The sequence below is a fragment of the Mycetomoellerius zeteki genome, unplaced genomic scaffold, assembly GCF_001594055.1.
Source record: "Mycetomoellerius zeteki isolate Tzet28-1 unplaced genomic scaffold, Tzet1.0 scaffold12, whole genome shotgun sequence".
NCBI lineage: Eukaryota > Metazoa > Arthropoda > Insecta > Hymenoptera > Formicidae > Mycetomoellerius > Mycetomoellerius zeteki.
The window spans coordinates 429,249-453,752 of record NW_017256126.1 but is presented as its reverse complement, the minus strand read 5'-3'; the positions used below and the strand labels follow the sequence as shown (position 1 = coordinate 453,752).

Sequence of the window (24,504 nt, the reverse complement as noted above, 5' to 3'; positions counted from 1 at the left end):
TATATATGCGCGAATCTTACTTCTTCACAAATGTTTTCTATGTTACATGACACGCAAAATTATAAATAGAATTTTATTACGAATTTGGTCACGAATTATGAATCGTCTACAGTGTGCTTTATTTATCAACAGTTGAAAGAATAGCAAATACAATGGCTGCGTTCAGCAGAGAAAACTAATCAGTTAGTGTTTAGTGATTCTTTAATACGATTGGTCCTTGGCTTTATAGTTTTTCGTTGGATCTAAGTATAAGAACTAATCATATTAAAGAATCACTAAGCGCTAACTGATTAGTTTTCTCTGCTGAACGCAGCCAACGAATATTAAAAATAAATGTTAATATGGCTCAATTAGAATAAATCAATAAATAAAAGAAGGGCAACGAGCCATAAAAAAAAACGAGTCTTCTTTTATTTATTGAATATTAAAAATGTTCATTTTTTTATTTACCTTTATTTTTGCCTGCAAACAATTTTTCTTAGAATTCTTTACATAATCTTTTAGAATTTTTAAATATCGAAATTTTTCAGAATTTTTGTATAATTTTATTATAACTTTTTAGAAAATTTCTCAATTTTTTTAATAATTGGAACGCTTTATAGAAGTGCTGAGAAGAGGACTTTTTTCTGAAAAAAAAAAATTCTTCTATACACATTCATATTCTAAAATACATGTGAATTTTGAAATATTCGATCTAAAAGTCTAGACAATGTGTATGAGCGATATTCAAATCTTATATTCAAGATCGTCCTAAGTATACAGTCTTAAGAAGTCATGAATCAATCAAAAGGTCGTGTTAGCGTCTTAAGACATTACTTAAGACAGTCTTGAAATAAGAACGAACTATAAATACCGTCCTGCAAAATTAGGATATACATAAGTATTTTTTCTGAAACTTTATAAATTTTAAATATAACAAATTCTTATAAATATATTACGATATGAATTTTTTTATCAGGATAACAAAAAAAATGAAATCGTAATTTTTCATCAAGATTAGAAATTATAATTCTGATATTTCAGGAAAGGGAAGAAGAGAGGCTCATAATATATTTTATTAACTTCAATAGTTTTTGTTAGCTTCTGTATAGTTTCAATATTTATCTCTTTTAGACATTTGATACTTTGTACTAGCCAATTAATCATTTATTTTAACTATTAATAGTACTTTTAATACACTCCAAATAAGGTGATATTAATTTACCAGTACTAGTATTAAATTTCTATATAGGGATGTACTTTAATATAAACAATGGTTATATTTAACACTGTACAGTGTCAATTTGACACTATATAAGGTCAAATTGACACGATATATATAGCGTCAAATTTAATTATTATTTTAGTATAAAATAATGATATATTTAGTAGGAGCAATAGCGACTCACCTTAGATTAAATTTGACACTATAGATTTAACAGTATTTATCGATATTTTTTTATGTTGATATTTGGATATGTCAACACTGCAACTAGCGATGCCTATCAATTAGTATATTGATGCGGCGAGGCTATATCGCCCTAATAGAAAATGCTACAAGAAGAGAAGATGATTACAGCTGTTGACCATGGTGGAAGTAATAAAAATACTTCCACCATGGCTGTTGACAGCTGTTCAGTAATAACCAGCTGAACCTGACTTTACTTGAAAATAACCTGAAATCGTTTGGCGGGAAGATAACCACATACTATATGGTACGCTATTTGTGTTATATCTTGAGATATATCTTCGGATTAAATATTAATGATACTTTACTGTGAATTGTCAACATGCTTGAAGACTATCTTTTAAAACACCATACGAAAGACTTGGAAGACATTTTAAATGCTACGGAGGATCATTTATTCTATTCAATATACGTAAAGTAAGTCATTTTACAAGCATTTGCTAGGTTAGCAGAGATATATCTTATTATTGTTGTGTAATTTCTTAAATGTATCAATAAGGGGTAAGTATATTCTGTAGTAGCATTCTTATTGTATTTTAACTTTTTAGTTTTGTGTCATTATTTGAAGCTGATGCTGAGAATGCACAGAAAATCTTACGTAATCCTAGACATTATTTACCACTATGTGATGAGGCAGCAGTAAAAGCTCAGGAACAATTATGTAAACCTGACAATGAGCAAATAGTAAAGACGAGAGTACGAGTCTTTTATTTTATTTTATTAGTTATTACATATAAATTACGCATTACTTGAAATAATTATTTTTATTTTGAGATATATATATATATATATATTAATATGCAGGTTCATACTCGAATTACTGCAGTACCAATAAAAATGGATGTAGGTCAAATCGGTGAACTGGTTTCGACATCTGGAATTGTAGTACGCATGTCTCAGCCCACAATTATGAAAATGAAAAAACGTTTCATCTGTAGAAAATGCAAACATATTAATCTAGTCAAAGTAGGTAAACTTTATATTCAGCAAAAGGATACAATATGAAATAACAGCAAATTATAATTTAAACTTAATATACACATCACAATTTTAATCTTAATTTTTTTCCTTATAGTTAGAATGGGAAAAACAAACGTTTAGGAATATCAAACAATGTCAATCATGTCGTTCTCAAAATTTGACTACTTCAACATCTTTAGAACAAGAAGATTGTTCTGATTATCAAGAAATGAAGATTCGGGTATGGACATAAAAGAATTGTCTGATTATTACAATTGTGTATCATTCTTTACTTGAGCAATATATAATATACAGGACCAATGTAAAACAGATGCAAGGAGTTACTATTCAGTGGGTCTGGAAGTAGTATTATTAGATGATCTTGTTGACAAATGTAGACCTGGAGATAACATAGATCTCAGGTTCATAAATTATATATTTTTGTATTTTATTAATATATATCTATAATTGTTATACCATAAAAAAAATACCAATATTATAGTTATTAAAATTGTAAAATTTGATTTAGCAATTAGTTTCAATTATAAATATAAAAATATTTGTAGTGGAGTAATTATACGAAAATGGGGTAAATTAAAAGTTGGCCAACGAGCAGAAGCTACAACATTTCTGATGGCAAATAGCATTTCTATACGCAGGAAAATCTCAGAAGCAACATTCTCTACAACAGAAATAAAAGATACATTTACAGCGTATTGGGAACATTATAGAGATAAGGCATTATTTGGCAGAGACAATATTCTCGCCTCTATTTGTCCACAAGTACATTTAATATTATTAAATATTACACAATAATATACATTTAATATTTTATCAACATCAAAAACATTTTAATAAATGTAACATTTCTTCTTTAATCATATGCAGTTATATGGGATGTATATCGCGAAATTAGCATTAGCTGTTGTTATGTGTGGTGGTGTGGCAAAAACTAATGAAACGGGAATGCGTATAAGAGGTGAGCCTCATCTTCTTCTAGTTGGAGATCCTGGCACTGGCAAATCGCAATTGCTTCGTGTTGCTTCTCGACTAACTACACGATCTGTCTTTACAACCGGCGTTGGAAGTACTGCCGCTGGACTTACAGCAGCTGCTGTCAGAGTTAGTACCTACATGTTAAATGCTTTATTTTCATTCACCGTTTTTAATTAAGAGATCATTATTAAATGAGTGAGAAAGAAAGATAAGAAAGAAAAATTTATTGCGAGAGAGGTTCATTACAGGATTCGGACGGTTGGCATTTAGAAGCAGGGGCTTTAGTGCTCGCAGACGGAGGTGTGTGTTGTGTGGATGAATTCACGACAATGAGTTCGCATGATAGAACCTCTGTACACGAAGCAATGGAACAGCAAACAATCTCCATCGCTAAAGCCGGCATGGTGAGCACATTAAACAGCCGCTGTTCCGTTATTGCAGCCATCAATCCGGACGGTGGATGTTTCACGGGCGATGAATGGAAGACCTGTTTAGGAAATCCTCTTTTGTCGCGCTTCGATCTGATTCTTCTTTTGAAAGATACTAGAAATCCCGAATGGGATAAGTTGGCGTCGAGTCACATTTTGAAAGCTGCCTGTGAAGACGAAGAAAATAATTCGTAATAATATTCGCATTTGCTTTTTTACACAATTAATATCTTTCATAATAAAAAAAACATAAAATATTATAGATATTCCGAAACATTTATGGGTCCTTTAAATTTAACGGGCTTGTGGTCAGAAGAGACTCTCTGCGAATATTTCACACATGTACATACGTTAAAACCAGTACTAACCGAAGAGGCACAGAAGATACTCAGTGCAACTTATCTTCATCATAGATCAGACCCGCAAAGAAGGCCTGAGAGAACAACAGTGCGACTCTTAGATAGTCTTATCAGGTAAAACAGAAAAACAATCATTTAAATTAGTTATTATTAATGAGACATCTCTTTTTCGAACATTGTTTGTCTTGACTCAATTTTAATTATCGCAATCTATAACAATAACATTATTGGACATAATACTTTCAGATTAGCTGAGGGCCACGCTAAACTTATGTATCGAACTAAAGTAGAAGTCATTGATGCTGTGACTGCAGCAGAATTGGTTGGAACTACATTAGTAAATAGTTCTGATGCCGGTTGTCCATTTCCAACAGATCCAGTAGCAACATATTGTTTAAAAGGTATATTAAGCAATTCACGAAATGAATAAGAGATATTTTAACATTTTCTATATGATACTAACATCACAAATTTTTTCTTACAGCAAAAGACTTACTAAAAAAGTTTAATTTACGGGAACTGGAATCATACATATAAACTTGTCAATATGTGTGTTATAATCAAATTAAAAATTAGTTTATTTTTAATTTAATATTTTCATGATAAATATCTATTAAACTTAATAATCATTATAAGACTTATCACATTTGATGATTTCACATAGAAAATATTCAATATAAGTGATTTTTTGTAAAGATTATTTTTTACAATTTTAGTTATATTTGTTTATTATCATTATAATATATGAAGAAATACAAATAAATCATAGTATTTCAGTTTCAACAAATAACATTTTTTAACGCTTTGAAAAAATTATAAAATTATTTTACAAATTTATACAATTTTCAGTAAAAATCCAACTTTTTTATCGTTAACATATGTATTCTTCGTTTTATAAAAACAAGAGTTGTTTGAAAAACAACAGTCATAATAAAATAATTTAACATATTGCATAAAAACAGGAATGTATAGGGTTTAATAAGGTTACAAGAAAATTAGTAAATATTTGTAAGTGAATATTTATAAGAACAAATTAGCGTTTATGTTAACATTCAACAAATATGAATCAAATTGTTCTAGAATTCAAATCTTGTAGTTATTTGGACTTTGAATAAATTTAATTACTTTCATAACTTATAATATGATCACAATGTCATGAGACTGTGCCACTAAAATATGAAAGCTAGTAAATATAAGCAATTATATAATAATTAAATCATGATGATGATTGGTATGATTATCAAGAGCTCACTCACATCACATAACCTAATTTGAAGATCTCATAAATAAACGCACATGATAAACGACAATACAAATTAATACATCAAACTTATATATAAAACTGTTATATATGTATAGTATAATTTTCTTTCAACAAAAATATTATACTTAGAAACAAAATATATACTATTTTCGAAAAATTTTTTAGAATATCTGTTAATACTTCGAAATAGTTTGTAGTATTAACTGCAATATTAACAACGTTAATCAGCGTACACATCAGAGAATAAATTTGATCGTGAAGTACAATTTTCAAGTATATTGCAGAATTTCATTGTAAGAATAAAATTTGCAATACTTCTACGATCGTTTTATATAATCCATAAGTAGTGGAACTAATGAGATCTATCCACTTACTGAATGATGAAAGCCAGAGCATAGTGTTTTTTGTAGAACAAATAAATGATAGAATTATTTAGTAGCGTGGTTGGCTAGCGTTAGCCATCTGCGAGCGAACTGCACTCGCCGCAACATTACTCGCAGCATTTTGCACATGCTCATTTCGCAAAAATGTTGTAGCAAATTCTTGCTGCGCCTTCGTAACACTCGCATCGGAGGTACGATAAATGCGATGGATCTAAAAATAGTCTCATTTTTATTTCATTAAGATCAATATCAGTTAATTTTCACTCTCATCTATGTGTATATACTGTACCTTAGTAAGCAGTAAAAGATCACCACCTGCCGCAAGAAGAAAACAAATAGCGACGAAGAGCATAATAAGACCGACAAAAACACCTTTGGCCGTTGCATCAAACATACTAATTGCTGTAATTATGCCACTGAAAAATAGAAATATTTGTAATTATATCAATGTATAAATGCTTGCATATAGTACATAAAATTAAGTACAATATAAATATAATAATACAAATGGAATGCCTATAGCTTGGATGCCGGTGACGATTAATTGAAAGAAGAAGACAAAGAAAAAGACCATAAAATTGAAAGAGCTGTCATTTCTGAAATATTAAAACAAGATTAATTTTTAATGTCTGTATTTTATCAGATTCCTAATATCCCAGATAATGTTAAGTGAATTTACTTAAAAGCCCTATATGCTGGTCTAAACCAGCACATGAAGGAGAATGGAGTGAAGAGTATGAGATACAAGATAGCCAAACCGAAGGCTGAGAAACCCTGGCTATACAGCATCAAGACAAATCCTCCAATTACATTCAACAGTAGAACAAAGCCATGAACTACGAACAATATTATTAAATAGTATTATCCATAAATAAATAAATATTAATAAATATAAAATGACGTCCGAGAAGCAAGGTATCGACTATTGTGTCATTCTATCTTCACTGTTTAGTAAACGTAAAAGGATAAAATGACGCGATAGCGCGATCCCAATCTCGCATACAATTAAACTTACACATCCAGAGGTAATATAATTGCCTCACTGTTTTTTGGAAATCGGTATGAATTTCCACATCAATATCTTGGTAGAAGCATGGTTGGAAACAACACTTGTCTGGTAATGGCGGCCAATTATTTCGTCTTGCTAAAATATCAAGAAATAAATATGTAGGGCAGTTTTACATAATATTAAAAATTGTAAAGTATTATATTAGTAATATTAAATATAGACAGTAATATAACTACTAACGATAATACGGGGTATTTCTCAATTCTTCTTCCGCCCTTGCTTTCCATTCCGATTCTGCTCGTTGCTAAAACATTTGAATAATTTCTATTATCTGATCTTTGATCTTCTTTTTCTCTCCATGTTGGAGAAAAAGGAAGAAAATAAAAATCAAAATATGAAAATAACAAAAGAGATGGTACAAAAGTCAGCTGAAAAGAACAGATTTTTTAAAGAGGCATTTTATGTACTCCATAAGTAAATGAAATGTATTGAAATAAGTATTTTAATATAAATTTACATCTGATGGAGGTGACATGCTTCCAAGTGCTGCATTGACTGTTTGTTGGGGGGTACGAGCATATGCAGGAGGAGGTGCTTCTTGATTAGTAGGTTGAAGCGTAGCAGGTTGCTGTGTCGCACCAACTCCTCCATAGATCGGTGGATTTACTGCTCCTCTGACTTGTGTAGTTCCTTGAGTGCCTTGTTCGGCAAAAGGATTATAATCTTCAAGGCCTCTACTAGCTGGTGTAGAAGTTACTGCTCTTCGTATCGCTGGATCCTATTATGTGTTAAAACGTATACATTGACATATCTTCTGTAATCTTTTAATAGAATCTCTTATCTTATCTTCCTTCCTTATTCTTATGAATATATATATATATTTGTCATATCACAAGATACAAAGAAACATATTCGAATAAATTATTATCCTGCTGCAAATGTCCATACGTAAGCAAAGGAACTTGTCCGAATTTACCATGGGGATTACCATATATGGTAACGTATGGTAACCTATGCATACGTATGGATATTTGCAGCAGGGTATTCAAAAAAAGATACATTTTATTTGAATCATATTTCGAAATAAGATTATAAATTCGAATTATAAACGCAAAAGAGAAATAATATTAGAATGGTACGCTTTGTCGTAGTGACACAAAATTATGTACAAAATACAGTAATTATTATTAAATATATAAAGCGTACACAGATAAAACATACAAATATTTACAAAATTAGATTTTATAATTATCGACCTCTTTTTCCTTGTTTTGATGAGAATAAGGAAAAGTTACGCAGGCAAATTATGCCGACATTAGAATGACACATACAATAATCAGCGGAGCATTTAAGTTACGGCGCAAAATCGTTTGATGAATCTTAATTGACTTTTCGCAAGAGCGAATATCAGCGAGACTAGACCGGTTTACGCCTCGGAGAATTTTGACAGATATGCGAGCAATATTGGAGCACAGTTCTGCCGTGTTTCGTTTTCGTCACTGTCACACACATGAGATAAACGCTATACTCACCGAGAAGGGATCGTTAATCGTAGGCTCCCCGAAGGGATTCTCGTCAAAGCCGGACATCTCTCGTCCACGTTCTTGCACCGATGTTACGCGGTCGAAACGCTCGCACGATTTTGATAATACTCAATTAATCTTATCTAAATCTGCCTAAAGCTGACGAGCCATAATTCCACCTTTACGTACGGTGACTGACCAGACTGACGATGACGCCGTGGCAGTAGCCATTTATTTCGATCTACGTCCCTCACTATAGTTCTATAGTCCATGCGAACTCAATACTAGAGATTAGAAACCCTACAACAGAACTGAGCAGAACCAAAGAGAAACCTGAGAGCGACCATCCGAGCCTTTTTCGTGTGACGCGAAAACCTATGTACACTGGCGGCACCAACGTCATTTTCATAAAATGATGTGAACTACGTATCACATCATTTATCACTGTTGATAAAGTCGTGTATTGAAAATTAATGTGGTGCGAATCTGTGGAGCGAGTCCTGTTATACATTTACAATTTGTGGATGCAAGATAATATGTATATATAATATTTTATATGTATATTACGTTTACGTAATTTTTCCTTTACTATAGCCTGAGTATTGATTAATATTGGCTTTGATATATATATATATATATATGTATGTATACACTGTTAAAAAAAATTAAGTCATTTAAAATCATCGGTAAAAAGGAGCAAATTGAAAATTGCGTATCTTTGGGAAAAACGGTCGCAGAACGGTGTTTAAAAAGGCGTTTTAAAGCGTGAAATCTCGTTTTTTAAATGCTTCACATCCCGTAGTGTCTCTACAACGATTTTGCTACAAACAGCACTAATATCAAATGAACCTTGAAGAATAGAAAAAATATATATATAAATTTCAATTTTGATGACGTGAACGAAGAGAACAAATTTTTTTGCAACTTTTTTCAATTGCATCATAAAATATAGATAACATTTTCTTTTTTAAATGATTTTTTAATTACTATTTTTTGAACCAGTTATAATGATTTAATAAAGTATAATAAGTAATGCACTTTTAGGACTTAATAATTTTCTCTAAAGATCTGTATATTTGCCGTTGCGCCGGTATTCTGTCACAGTAATTTGAGCTGCATGCACTTCTGTAACATTTTTTCTTAATATTTAAAAAAAATTAAAAACGTTTGATATTAAAGATTTTTTCTCAAAATTCACTATATGCGTGATTGTTGCAAATGCACTGCACTGTGCATTTGTCATTTGACAATATATAATATCGTGATGATTCGTGACAATTTTACAAAAATGATCAATTAGTGATGATTCGTGATAACTAAAATTTAAACTGTTGTAAAGTTGACACGAATTACCAAGATATCATTCGAATGTCGAGAATTCGCAACAATTACGTGCATAGCACATATAAATTAATTTAGAAAAGTAAAATTTTTTAATCGAAAATTCTTGCATTTATTCGTAATGCCAAGAATACAACATTCAGAAATTCGAATAATTGAAAGTCTTACGATTGTCAGATGAAACCTGTTCTACAATAGAATCGCAAATCGTAAGACGTAAGAAATTAAATAATGTGTGATAGTCGATTATTTTTGTCTCTCTCCGCGGAGATGCGTATATACTGCTCGCTCGCTCGCGATTTTTGTGATGTATGCAAGAAGTGTTCATACAATATTTTGAACATTTCAACAACATTGGCACATTCTGTCGTCCAACATTGGACGATTCTTTTACTATTTCGAAATATTCGGCACATTGGAAGGTTCGCTTCAGCATCCTCATCCTCTTAATATGATACTTGATTTTAATCTTGATTAATCTGAAAATTATAGGATGAAATAAATGATTAGCGCCAATACAAGACGTACTAGTCCGAGGAGTGGACTGTTCTCTATTGAATTGATAATGCCTTAATGATCACTGTAGTAAACGAGAATGGATTAAAATGGATTAAAATTTTTATCTATCCGAGTGCATATTTTAAATAATGAAAACTTTTTTACAATTGGATTTAGTTGAATTTAATTGGATTCAATCCAAATTCAATTAGATTCAATTGGATGAAATTGAATTGAAAAACTGCATTTCCTATCCAGAATTTTGAATTGAACAATATTCCACAATGTATTATACAAAAAAAGCTGATATCATTTTTAAATTGAAAGAGATAGAAATATTTATTAACAATGTGGGTGTGTGTGTGTGTGTGTGTGTGTGTGTGTGTGTGTGTGTTTATGTGTATGTAATAAACATCAAATGTTTTTCTAAGTGTTATTTATTGTATATTTTAATTTCTTAGTAATAAATATAATTCTAATGATTTTAACTAAAATTTCTCTTTTATATACCTAAGAGATTTAAAAAAAATGCTATCTTATAATTCTACAACATGCAATCTTAATTCTACTTTAATGTCATGCACCGAAAGGTCAATGCACCTTATCGTGTATTAAATTACACGCTTACAAGCACTTCGAATATTCGTACAAACGCTGTACATGTAAGAATGACAATATGATTTACTACCACGCCTGACGCAGGCGCAATTCTTGCGATTCAATAACAGATAAAGCGATGTTATGGTAGCGGAACTGCCAGTCGCTATGTGCTTATCCTACCGTGTTAACTGCCTTTTTTTTCTTTTTACATTAGACAATGCGTTAAATTCACATCGCGTGTACTTAAATCCGTGATGGATAAACGAGAGTGATTAATAAAAACGATCATTATTTTCGTGCTTGGCTATGAAATGGATGAAAAGGACGTGAATATTTTCGCAAATGTATATATATTATATATAGCCTTACACTCATATTTAATTTTAAAAAATTTTTCTTCTTAAACCGTTAATAAAAGTTTGTGTTGCATATAATTTTACAAGAGAACATGTTGTAACTTCACATTAGATGAAACGCATCCGAAAGAATGACATATCGATGCACAATATTGTTACTCATGCCAAAATATATAATAAAAATGCTGTAGGCTCAAAAAATCTCCTTTTCTTAAAGTTTATAAATTTATCGTAGATTTCGGAACTTGTCCTAAATTTTTATAAAGTAAATTACTATCGTTCCTATCCAGATTTTTATTCGATTGTAGAATGGATGTAAGTTCGTTGATTCCGGCGGGACTTCAAGGAGGGCAAACAGATGCGTGCCAGGTTCAGGCGGGATACAATAAATTTTCGGAAAATTTGCGGAGATTCACACCACAGGCTATACAGTGTGCTATTTTTTGTGGCGGATCCAGATGCAAGTATGAAAATTCAAAAGCCTGGCCGGCTATCCACATGGCAATACAGAACATTTTTTCGCATTGGTGAGCACTAAAGCTTTCATTAAAGTTTAATAAAACGAAAGTAAGAAGAAGTAATTATTATTAGTAAGAAGAAATAATGAGTAAAAATAACGTTTTGCCAATATTTTTTAATAAATACTACTATTTTTTACTAAATAGGCTACTATTTTTTAATAAATTAATAATAAAATAACTTTGATCAATGTTTTGTACATGTAAATTTAGACCTTTAGAGAATATCAATTATCAACTACCGTAAATCTAATATACGTATAACCAACTATGTGACACGTATAACCAACTATGTGATTATTTGATAAATATGTATTCATTCGCTTCTATACATAGTTATGAACTATTCTAAATATTACTCGGAAATATTTATAACTCGTTCAATAATTTATGTCGACATAAAGACATATGCTGTATATTTGAACCATCTTATTATTGACATTCTGTCGAAGTATCACTCAACTGCAGCAGCACCGAATATTTATTTAAATTTGATTTATTCAAATGTACATATATTTGGCATATTAATATCCCCTTCGTTGCATCGGTATAAATAATTAACATTATAGTTGGAAATTTGTTATTGTATATCGTTGCTAGTTTTTGTATCAGTTTTCAATCTAAATAGTTTAATCATTTAAATGTTTTAGGGTAACTGATGATGTCCTTGCGATGGCACGACCTAATACCGCTCAAATAATAAAAAAAGATATAATTGCCCAATTTCAAGGGTGGAGTATAAAAACCATAATAAATCTACAAACACCAGGCGAACACGCAAGTTGCGGTGGTCCGCTAGAAGAGAGCGGCTTTACGTATGATCCCAACATTTTTATGAAAAACGACAGTAAGTATTAAAAGTATTTATTAAAAGTTCGCAGTGTTTATTTTTTAGTCATCGAAAATAATTTATAAAATACGTTAATTCTGTTTTTCATAATATATTTTTGAAATAAAAACAAATCAGATCTAGTTTAGATAATTTATAACTTAATAATTTTCCTGAATTTTTAAATTAATATTATATTTGTTTTTAATACTTTTTTTATTGACGGATAAATCAAAGCAATGTTAATGTTTCATGAAAATCATTCCCACTATCACATTGCAAATAATGCACTGTTTAAAAAACCATTTACTTAAATCAATATTACTTACTTTATTGCATTTACATGATAATATCTAGAGATAATAATAATAATAATGAAAAACGGCGATAGTTTTACTTTTAAATTAGCAAAAATAATAGTAAAAATAGAATGGAGGGGAGTTTGTCCTTGTGTTAAACGCATGTAGAATAGTGTGGGAGCGTTTCTCCCTCGATCCTAACAACCACCAGTTAGATCGAAGAGCTTCACAATATAACATGCAATGCAGCAAAAGTGTATATCTATAGAGAGGAGGAAAATGTTCCAAAATAATTTTGCTGTCACTTATTTCCTATTACCACAGGAAAGTTTTAGCATCAAGCTGTCTCAATTACCGATCACGTGAAAATCTGTTGCAGTTTATTATTATAATTTCGCCCTAAAGGATTATGGTAGCGCCACGGTGGGGAAACTTTTGGACATGGTCAAGGTTGTGGCCTTTGCCGTGCAAGAAGGAAGAGTGGCCATTCACTGTCATGCCGGTAAATCGATTTTTCATGCAGTGCACTTGACCCAATTGCATCCCCTGCAGCTATCATGGCTTTTTTGAATGTATGATCATATGAGATCGATGTATGTAGATGCATAAATTTTAGTCTACAGAAATACTGCTTTTTTTTTAAATCAAAGGTCCAAAGTTAGTATTCATAGTCAGTTCTTATACCGTCTTAAGTTCTATTTTGAAGTGTCGCGAACCAATCAGAGGGCCGCATTAGCGTCTTAAGTTATTACTTAAGACACTACTTAAGACAATTTTGAAATAAGAACGGACTATGAAGACCCTAAGACTTAAATCTTATTCAATTTTTCTGATTTGACGATGTTGGCATATTTCTTTCATTTTTTTATTTAATGTTATTTATAAAAATATTTGTCTAAAAATTGAATTAATTAAAAAATATATGACTTATACATGTACAGTGTGTATTCAATATTGAATAAAATTAATATACTTCCCATAAAATTTACAATTATTCGGCTTAAAACTTTTTATTATCTTTTTTCGTTATTTATAAATTTCTTATTAGATTTTATTGATCGCTATTATTTTGCTATTTATTTATTTGTTAGTGTTTTACATTAATATTTTATTAAAATTTTTATTAAATAACTTATATGCATTTTTATTAGTGATCTATAAATTTTAAATGTATTGATTTAAGAAACGTTTGAAAAGAATTTATCATGTATGACAATATATTGTTCTGCATTGCATGTATACAAAATCGACCGACGAAATATGCATGCATATATATATGCATATATATATATCTATAAATCTTACACTGCACACGCGAATAGCTTTTATCAAATATTAAAAGCAGGAAATAGTAATCTTAATTGAATAATTCATGATATAATTTAATTGATAAATTAACAATTTAATATACGTGATAAGATTTTTATTAATATTTTTGTGTTAATTGTTTTACGCTTTGCACTATCTGTTTAATACACAAATACTATGCGTTTTAAAAATTGTATAAATATATAAATTATTGAAAAAGTTTAAATCGTTTTATTATAAATAAATAATTTGTTACTTAGCAATCAATATTTAAATTAGTTTATCAAATATGCTCTTTTCTTGATGCTCTTTAGACAATAATAATTATTGAATAATTATTTGACTAAAAATAACTTGATATATAAAAAAGTCAGTGCTAGTTGTGTGTGTGTGTTATAATAATTTCATATATAATTAATTAGGTTAAAGCATATAATTACTGATAAATATATTAAAGAGATGATAAAAATAATAAACTAAGGCTGTTGCGTTCCATTTAATATAATTTAGCTTCACGGACGTTACCGCGTCGCAAGGGAGTTTCATTCCATTAGAGCATAAAATGCGGATAAAACGATAAACGATCTCGGGCTTAGTAATGTATTTTTAAGAAGTTAAGAACGTAAATTGGCATATAACTAAATTTAAAAGTTTTCCTCGAAGATATTTTGTTTTTCATCTCGTATTTTACTTCTTTTAAAAGTAATTTATGTGTATTTTGTATCTTTTCTCTATTGAGAACATCAATTTGAAAATTTTATTTAAATATTAATGAGATTAAATAATTTAAAATATGAATATATTTTTATACTCGTATAGCTGTATTACATTTGTTTACGTATAAACAATGTATATGATGAAGAAAATATTCATTTCGATACATATATGTTTGCGGAAAGCTGCGTGTAATATATCAATTGCCAAATTGTTGTATAATGGAAGTTAAAGATATAGTGACTAAGGTCAGCCGTGACAAATTAATACGTAATCTTCTTATGTCATATGATGCATACAGAAAGAAGATTGCTATCTAAATGGAATTATCGAGTTCTAAATACATTAATGACTTTTAATTTTACTTATGAGTATAAGTTCAATGTTGTTCAATGTTGTTTTCAATGTTGTTCAATGTTGTTTTGTGTTATTAAGTTATAAAGTATTAATTAATTATAAATTTAACTTTATATAAATTAGTGTGTAGTCAGTATAACTAATTGTAAAAATTTTCCTCAAAAGTATTTTGATATTTTCATTTTGTTGTTTCTTTTAAAGGTGATATATATTTTGTATCTTTTCTCTATCGAACATCAATATGATATTTTTATTTAAATATTAATGAGATTAAATTAATTTATAAAATATGAAAGATACAATTTTATCGATAATAATATAATCGAAATGTGAATTTATGCTAGAATTCCATTATTTTTTATTTAAAGTGGCGTTATATGTGATAGGCATCTATTCTGATCGATTGATCAATTTCTTCGTAATGGTTGCTTCAAATCACAAGTTCACAATTACTTTCTTGTTAAAAAATATTAATATTGACTTACAGAAAGTCACGTACGGAATTAAACTACGAAGAACACAAAATTATAATTCTTATCAAAACATTATTTATTCATAATTACGTTCTCTCAAATCCTTTTGACTGCCAAAAAGTGAAGAAATTATTATGACATATTGATTTTAATTTTAATATTCTCACAATCTCTGATATTGATCATCGCTTTTAAGAATTAAAATTGATCAAATGTAGCAGAAGGATTTAGAAGATAACAATGTAACGAGGAAAGCGATTAGTGTAACGCGATTAGGAAAGTTAAATTGTAGAATTTATCCGCGCCGCAGTTATCACGGTCAGTTGAATTGATCAGCGTGTTACAACTGTAGAAATGTCTTGCATGCATGCTACGTGATTTAATTATAGAATGAAAATGTACAAGATTTTAGCATTGTTAATGTCAATCAGATATCATCTAAGAAATATGTATACATACCATGTATATGTATAAGTTCTCGCTTCTTGTTGTAAAATACAATTCGACTACAATTGACATTTTTATTTCCAGAGTTGTGATATTTATTAATCTATAAAACTTTTTAAATCGATGAAATGATGCTTTATCGCTAGCACGTTACCTACGTGACCTATCCTTTCTATTCTTGGAATCTAAAATGCGAAGAATATTTTCACTTATAGTTGGTGGGAATGATGAGCTTCCATTTCGTATCTCAAATCTTACATGCAATCTAAAATTGCGATCGCTTCTTCTCACTTTTTTAATAAATGTTATAAAATACTTTTACGGTTATTTCTTTTTTGTATAATTTTTTATACGCAATTACATTATATATAACATGTCTATCATTATTTTCTTATAGTTAAGAGTAATCTTTTATTTGTGTTTGGATTATTTTATATAATTTGCTTGCTTGTACTTCTATTTGATTAATAAGTCTGCAATTAAACCAGCAGTAGTAGAAATACCAAAAGTATTTTATTTTCAGGTCTCGGCAGAACCGGTGTTCTGATAGCGTGCTACCTTATTTACAGTCTTCGTGTAAGGGCGAACGATGCCATTAGATTTGTCCGTATGAAGCGTCCCTCCTCCATACAAACGCGCGGGCAAATAATTTGTATTCAGGAATTCGAGCACTTTGTGCTTCCGCAAATGATAGTATTCCCTTTGCACAGTACAACGGGGGATCGCAAACCTTATAGCCTTCAATCGTACCTGAAAAAACAATATAACGTGCTACACGGATATGAGCAGCGCACCTTCAAGCATATTCCAAAAGTGCGAAGCATTCTGTTTCTTTTTAAATTCGCACTTATGTGATATTAGATTCTTTATTAAATCATGTAATTCTTTTAAAACTATATATAAAACTTTATAATTAAATATATATATATATATATCACTTAATTAATATTTTATTTAAATTTAATTTAATTTGATTATCGATAGAATTTGAATTGTGTTCACAACTATTTTTGTTTGTAAATATTATTGGTATTATTAATAAATACAACATCAAAATTTAATTTTTAGGGAGAACTAATACTATTACAAATATTTAAAAATATTAGTAAAAAATAAATAAGATATCTTAATTTATTTTAGTTTTTATTTTAATGTATAATCTTTTCGGTCTAGTAGTATCGGTTAACTGTTATCACATAAATGAGTGCATATTAATTTTCCGTTGTTATTATTAAGATTGTCTACACAAAATGTAACTTCCTGATTAATTAACTATATATTTCTTAGATCGTTTTTATTATTTGCGAGCGGATACTACAGCTCTGCGATTGTCAAGAAGATAATTCGGCTTCCGAGATTGCATATACGGTTTCCAACGTGCCTTTTACTCAAAAGTTCATTTGTCACGTCTTGGAGAAATTTCGTGACAGCAAGGGTAACATGCGACACTCCTATTCGTGGGCGGAATCCCTTACGGACTCCTACGAATACTCGAGTGAGAGAAGTATTACATGCAATTTAATAATTAAGCAATTTATGAAATTAACCTTCGCCCATCCCTGAGCTTATTCGATTAAGTAATTGAATTGGTTGTAAAATGTTTTACTTTTGATTAATATCTGTACATTTATAAATATATTTTTTGTTTAAATACTCAAAAGATAAAGTAAATATGTGAAATACTTTTCGAACATATTTCTTAATTTATCTATTAATTATTTATTCTTCATTTATTTAATATATCTTGGAAAGCAAAGATTAGTATCAAAATATTTATTGCGCTATTTATATTATACTTTTATATTATATATTTTAGCTTCCACAAAAGCGTGCAGTAGTAGTCAAGGCTCGTCCCGAGATACCTGTGATGATATAGGAAGATTGAGTGACGTGTTTTGCATGTCACCAGATACTCCTTCCTGTGACTCCACATTTCCAGGTACTATTATTAACAAATTCTAGTGTGACTTTTTCGGTGGTATCATCGACATCTATTTTGATGATATCTCGCTAAAATAATGTGCACATCTTACAATGGGACCTTGTATACTGTGACAGGTCTGGATGACAGTTGCGTGGATGATGTCCTAGGCGATGGCATTCACGATCAGGATCTGCTTGATAATGACTGTTACAAAGAGATTCAGTCGCACATGGACTTGAGAAGCGTCTCCCGTAATGATTATGAAACAGTGACGGCCGAAGAAGCTATCAAAGTGCTCATCAGAGATAGTGTTTCACTTTCTGATCCTATAAAGAAACGTTTGCAGAATTATCAGGTATATTTTATATCCATACAAAAAAAATTTAGACACTCTAATACTATTTCCATCATTAATTACTGCATATATATACAAATCATTCATTCAGTTATTTCAAACGTATACAATTGCTTGAATGCCAATGCTTACAGTTGGCTCTAGAATCATAAATAATAAATAGTAAGTATCAGCTATATGCTTACTGACAGAATGAATCAATTTGGTATACAACGCGGATATATTATGTGTGTGTAATCTGCTGTATGTAATTCTATTTTTAAAACTGTAATCAAATTGCCCACAATTATTATGATTAATCCTAGTTATGTTAAAGACGCAATTTTTGTGTCTTTAAGTCATACACACATTACCATACCACTTACAAGAGTTGTAGCAATCTGAATCGAATATATGTTGAATTAAGAAATAATAATTAAAATTTTAAAAGAAAAATAGAAATAAATTATTAATATGGCTCAATCAGAATAAATAAATAAATAAATAAATTGTAACTGGCTCGTAGCCCTACTTTTATTTATTGAAAAATAGAAATGCTTTTTTTTGCGAAATAGCATAGAGCAATTAGATTGTTCAAAAATGTAACATAATAATATTCAATTATAGAAAATTCTATAAATATATATTAACGTACAGTATAATAATTTATCTGATATTTTACTTAATAATTTATTCATAACGTTATATAATATTTATGTTTGTTACAATAAACAATAACGTTAAGTTAATAGTAAGAAAATGAAAAATATATTTTCAGAGTGACTTGAATCATCGATGTACCGCTTGGCAGCGATTAGAATTGGAGACTAATTTGGAGTTACTATCAACATTGTTGTTCGAATGGTTGGAAAGTCTTAAGCATCCTCTTCTTGATGTTGACAGCCTTAGTTATATTGTCGTGTGGAGTTCAAAGCCGCAGCGATGCCTTGAAAAGTTATCTATCTGTACAAGATACTTATTAGAATATCTTTTACGGTTCGTTACTCGCTTAAGACCTGTGACAGCTGAGAGTCAGAGTTTAATTGTCAAAAGAATAATGGCGGCACTTACGCAGCAAACAATTTGGATCAAAAATTATTTTCATCCCCCACGTATGTGTATATTTTAATCGTTTGCAATTTTTAATTAACAATTACTTTATTAGATAATACTACAACACAATAAACGTCATGCAAAATTATATATAATCAGGATAATAATCTTTAAAATAGTCCCCAAAAATAATATTTGCTTAAAGATGTTTAGAGACACGTAGTGTAATTGTGTCCTATCCATCAGTTCTATACCTTATTTGCGTCATATTACAATCCCCAGAAATATCGATTTGTCCAACACAGTCCGCTTTTATCCTATTTATATTTCAATATCGATAATCTTTACGACACTGCAAGAAATACAGACTCATAGAAACTAATTTTTGTTGTTCTGTCGTTATTGAAGATTAATACTAATATAAAAATAGATAGTCTTTTTGTGACGTCGTTAAAACTTGGATTTCAGATAAACATTTCCAGAAATTACGACGCGGTACTGCTGGTAAGCTCAATGAATTCTTCATTCGCCTGATGAACTTGATAGAAGAAGTTAACACTCAAGGATTAGACAAGCCTCCATGGGCGTCGAAATGGGAATTATTAACTAATCACCTGCGGAATATAGATAATCAGAAAAACAATAAATGATTGTGACAAATTTATAGTTTAATATTCCGACGAATTTTTTTTCTATTTGCCAATGATATAGATAGACTTCTATAATTTATTTTTCACTAGGTAGGAACAAACGAATAATTGATAAATTATGTGAATCATTCACAATATTAACGATTTTCTTATTATAGCAGCTCTTGAAAAATGTCTAGTCGATCTGTAATAGCAGCTGCAGGTAATTATCTAAGCAAGATTTAACTCACTAAGAAGTCAAAAGATGAGTTTTATATAATAATATAAAATAGAATACTTTTGTTACTGTACATTACATTAAGACTTCTCTGTTCATTTACTATCACTATTTCAAATCGTGATGTCAGAAGCAAGAAGAGAGAGAGAATACACAATATAAAGATACTTATACCATATATACCAAAAATTCTCCTTTGGTTTCATTAATTAATAAATAATCATGTGTATAAAAATAAATTATGTATATATATAACAAAAAATGAAATAACGTTCACAGCTATGTCTGACATACTGTCAAATTAATTTAATATATAGAAGTAAATATAATATATAGATATAATTTAACTTCTCTCCGAAACAAGAAGGTAGTTTTCGATATATCTTGTAAGTCTATTCTATATTGATTATAAATGTTGTTTTATTGAAAAAATTTTTTATTCAAATATAATTTACAAGAATTTTTATTGTTTGTTTTTCACTTCTGACGTCATAATCTGAGGTAGTAGTAGTGAGTGAACATAAACATCATTGTTGCTTTGCCTGTGGAAAGTTTGACAATCGCGCACTGCGACATACTGTATGTGATAAAGCACTGTTATTCTTTCAAACAAAAATTAGACGAATCGGCTTTTCTAATATTAGCAATAATTATATATATATCATGGATTTAGTTTGCTTAAAACTTGGGAATTACATATGTATTATAGTACATATACCAGCTTTCGATCAACTCTTAATGTTCTATAATTATAAGTATATAATTTTTATAAGTAATAATTTTTATAATCTATAATTATTTTTATGAAATATTCCATTTGATTTGATTTGTAAATGTATAATAATATTGACGTATTTTATAATAAATACGTTATATTAATAATTTAGATTTATGTAAACGATTTTAATAAATAAAAAAGAATATTTTAGCAATAATAGTAAATAAATATTATTCATATACCATTAATCTTACCGAAATTATGCCAAAAAGAGAGAAACAATGATCCAAAAACAAATAAATAATTTGAAAAACAATTATACAGAAACAGAAAAAAATTATCGTATAATATGTATATGACAAAATATTAAAATAATTGTAAGTTATAAAATTAATAACAAGTATGGAATAAAGCTTTGAATGGTCAAACTAGTTTTAAGTGCTAAGAATATTTGTCAATTTTATATACTTATATATATGTAGTGCTTTAAATTGCGCGCCGAAATGATTCAACTTTTGCCGTTAAAGGTTTTTTTATTCCATACTTGTTGTGTGATCACATTTACGGTCTGAAGAAATTCCTTGTCTAATATCATAAAATTAATACTGTCTAGTCTAATTAAAACATAACAACATCATTATTGCATTTTAATAGAAATAAAACGAAAATTTAAAGTCTTATGAAAGTCTCGCTATATATTATTTGCAATTAAATTATAATTTTTTAAAAATTTATGATTATAATAATAATATATTATTAGATATGAATGAAAATACTTCAACTGTTGATTAAGTTTTTATTTCTCTTTTTCTTGTTGCCAAATTCTTCGCTATTCATTTTTCAACGTAACTGTATGATTGATAATTTAATTATATTACAACAGTTTTTTTTACAACATCCGCTTACTGCATTAAATTAATTATAGTTAAACTAATTATTACATTGATTAATTGTATAAATTTAATATTATGTGTGACATTCATATTCTTCATTTATTGTTACTGCTGCATATGACTATCAGCGATTCAACTCAATACAATTAATGATATTCCATTCAGTTTAAATATCACTGATTACGTATGACATAAATGAAATTCAAAATTAGGCTAACTATACTAACCATGGAACGTGGAAAATTTAGATGATTCTTTCCATTAAACATAATATATATTTAGGAAAAGTATTTTGATATAGTCAAAAGATAGCTACACGAAAATTACAGATCACAATATCAGATATTATATATAATTATATAAGAATGATAAAGACTGTAAAAAATAGAATCATACCAAAAGTGATAACGAATAACACGAAGTGTTATAGGATCCCTTTATTAAATGTATTAACAGGGAATTTGAAAACAGAATTTTTAAAGAGCTTAGATCTCGTGATTTATATATATTGCACTTTTTATTATATATATATATTTATATAAGTATATTCTTTCGAGATAATTCTATAACAGCTAGGATCTTATTACTAGCGCTTATGTCGAACTAGAAAATGCGATTTCGTAAATTCACTATTTACAGTATGATATAAGTGCTTTCTGCAATCTAGACATATATGTATTTCCCTAGATACATTAATTTACGTATATAAATCTCGATACGTCTAACGGGATTATCAAGCATTATACAAACGATGTCAGTCTTATCCAAAGAAAGTACGGTGAAAATTATATAAATTCATCGGTACTTACAATTATACTACTTAATCGGCTATTACTACGCTCCGTCTATTACCATTCCCGATGTAAAGACCGGAGGTATGATAAGAACAGTTGGAGAGAAATCGTGCATGGTTTTCTTTCAGTAACACATTTAATTTCTTAGTAAAATCGATACATTTTTACAAGGCAACTTATCATACAAATACTTAACAAAGTAATCCAGATAATAAACATTGTAGGAGAATGCAATAATTTTCAATTTATGCCGGCGGTATCCTATTCGATCGATTATACGGTCATCCTTCATAGAATTTATTTCTTTGCGTGAGCTCGAATTGCGATAACAACCTCCTTGTTTCTTTTTTTGCAAATTACTTTAAATTTTTATATATATATATATATAAAAGAAGAAAAGAAAAATATATAGAAAATTATCTTCTCCAATTTTGCCAGAGATTATAAATACATTATTTTACGTTAAAAATCATATTTGTTTGTACGTCCTTCTAACACGTTTGATTTGCTTGCGAGGGAATATTTTATTTGATGGGGATTCTTACGATGTGTTACGCACTCGTGAGAATATTGAATGGAACGCGATGAAATTTGTCATGAACATGTCCATCTCGATCACATATATACAATATATCGAAATTGCAATATTCGTACATTAATCAATATATAACAATAATTTATTCCACAAAATATGATGAATTATCACTTCATTTTGTCAACGCGATGTACTGAATTTCTCTAGCACCTTCATAGCGGAAAATGAAGAGTGTAACAACAATTTTTTGTAATTAACAATAGTTTTCTTCAGAATCCGAACATTTTTAACCGGCTATCTTAGTTTTTCATTAAACAAACAAACATCTGCAGCATCGATTTGGCACTGTTCATGTTGGATACTTCGACCTATCTGATATGATTGCACAGAACCGGCGTCGTTGCTTTCGTCAAAGGGAAGCAATAAAATACTAGGTAATGCATCGGTGATTGATTATCGAGTTCGTTATCGACAATTATTTTTCGAGCGTTTTGCAAAGTTCTAGGCGGTACGATTAAAAGCTATAATTTCTACAACATCGTGTAAGCAAAATAATGAAATAATCTTTCGCTCGAATGCGCACTAATCGATCGCAATGCCCGCGTACATAAATCCAAATTGCCCTCATCAACAAACATAACAAAAAAGAAAAGGAAAAACATTAAAAATAAAGCATCTGAGGGGACGTGTAACATTGTCATAATACAAAAGATTCAGTAGGATACGCGTTTCGCGAGCCCGCCCAAAACGTCACGCGACGCGGCGCACGATTGATCAATTAACCGATTATCAATTATAAATTATCCGGTCGTCAGGCCCCGCTCCTCCCCGCGACGTGACGAACGTTCACCCGGTAAAACGAGAAAATGTCTTCCGTCGAATTATCCTCTCGAGAACATCGAGAGAGACTTCAAGAGTCGAAATTAAATGCAGACGGGATTACGGGGTTAACGGGTAATTAACGCGTGCACTCGCATACACAATTACACCCATGCGCACACATGCACACGTATACGCGCTTACAGGCCGCGATATCGGCAGAATCATCCGTCCGTGAATGACGTATGCGCAAATTCCTAATGCCTCGATGAGTTTAATTATTTACAGGAGAGTCTTCTATGTCATACATGTATGGTGTATGTGTGTGTGTGTGTGTGTGTGTGTGTGTGTGTGTGTGTGTGTGTGTGTGTGTTGTGTGTCAAGTTTTCTTAATTCACATTATACATAATACATATAGACTTAGATTATTAATAGTACCATATGTGAAAGCAAGCCCA

General features: G+C 29.8%; 2 protein-coding genes across 3 annotated transcripts; one reads left to right on the top strand and one right to left on the bottom strand.

The window, feature by feature from the left end:
• Window positions 1–1,703: 1,703 nt before the first annotated feature.
• Window positions 1,704–20,070, top strand: LOC108731072 (uncharacterized). Its single transcript, XM_018461152.1, has 18 exons — window positions 1,704–1,864; window positions 1,996–2,143; window positions 2,252–2,413; window positions 2,523–2,648; window positions 2,723–2,829; window positions 2,974–3,190; window positions 3,296–3,529; window positions 3,652–4,022; window positions 4,095–4,304; window positions 11,473–11,691; window positions 12,333–12,529; window positions 13,190–13,312; window positions 16,633–16,922; window positions 17,397–17,604; window positions 17,926–18,048; window positions 18,168–18,388; window positions 19,146–19,479; window positions 19,889–20,070. The coding sequence occupies exons 1-18, from the start codon at window positions 1,770–1,772 to the stop codon at window positions 20,068–20,070; spliced, it is 3,567 nt and encodes a 1,188-aa protein (XP_018316654.1). The 5' UTR covers window positions 1,704–1,769.
• Window positions 3,926–8,641, bottom strand: Scamp (secretory carrier membrane protein). Of its 2 annotated transcripts, XR_001937001.1 has the most exons (9): window positions 8,379–8,641; window positions 7,364–7,624; window positions 7,087–7,150; window positions 6,853–6,981; window positions 6,517–6,673; window positions 6,345–6,433; window positions 6,127–6,254; window positions 5,829–6,048; window positions 3,926–3,998 (listed from the first exon to the last, which is right to left on the bottom strand). XR_001937001.1 is itself a non-coding variant. In XM_018461151.1 (8 exons), the coding sequence occupies exons 1-8, from the start codon at window positions 8,433–8,435 to the stop codon at window positions 5,887–5,889; spliced, it is 1,047 nt and encodes a 348-aa protein (XP_018316653.1). In that variant the 5' UTR covers window positions 8,436–8,641; the 3' UTR covers window positions 5,659–5,886. The 2 variants fall into 2 exon arrangements, 1 of the variants encoding a protein (XP_018316653.1); XM_018461151.1 differs by lacking the exon at window positions 3,926–3,998 and having other exon boundaries at window positions 5,659–6,048.
• Window positions 20,071–24,504: the final 4,434 nt, after the last annotated feature.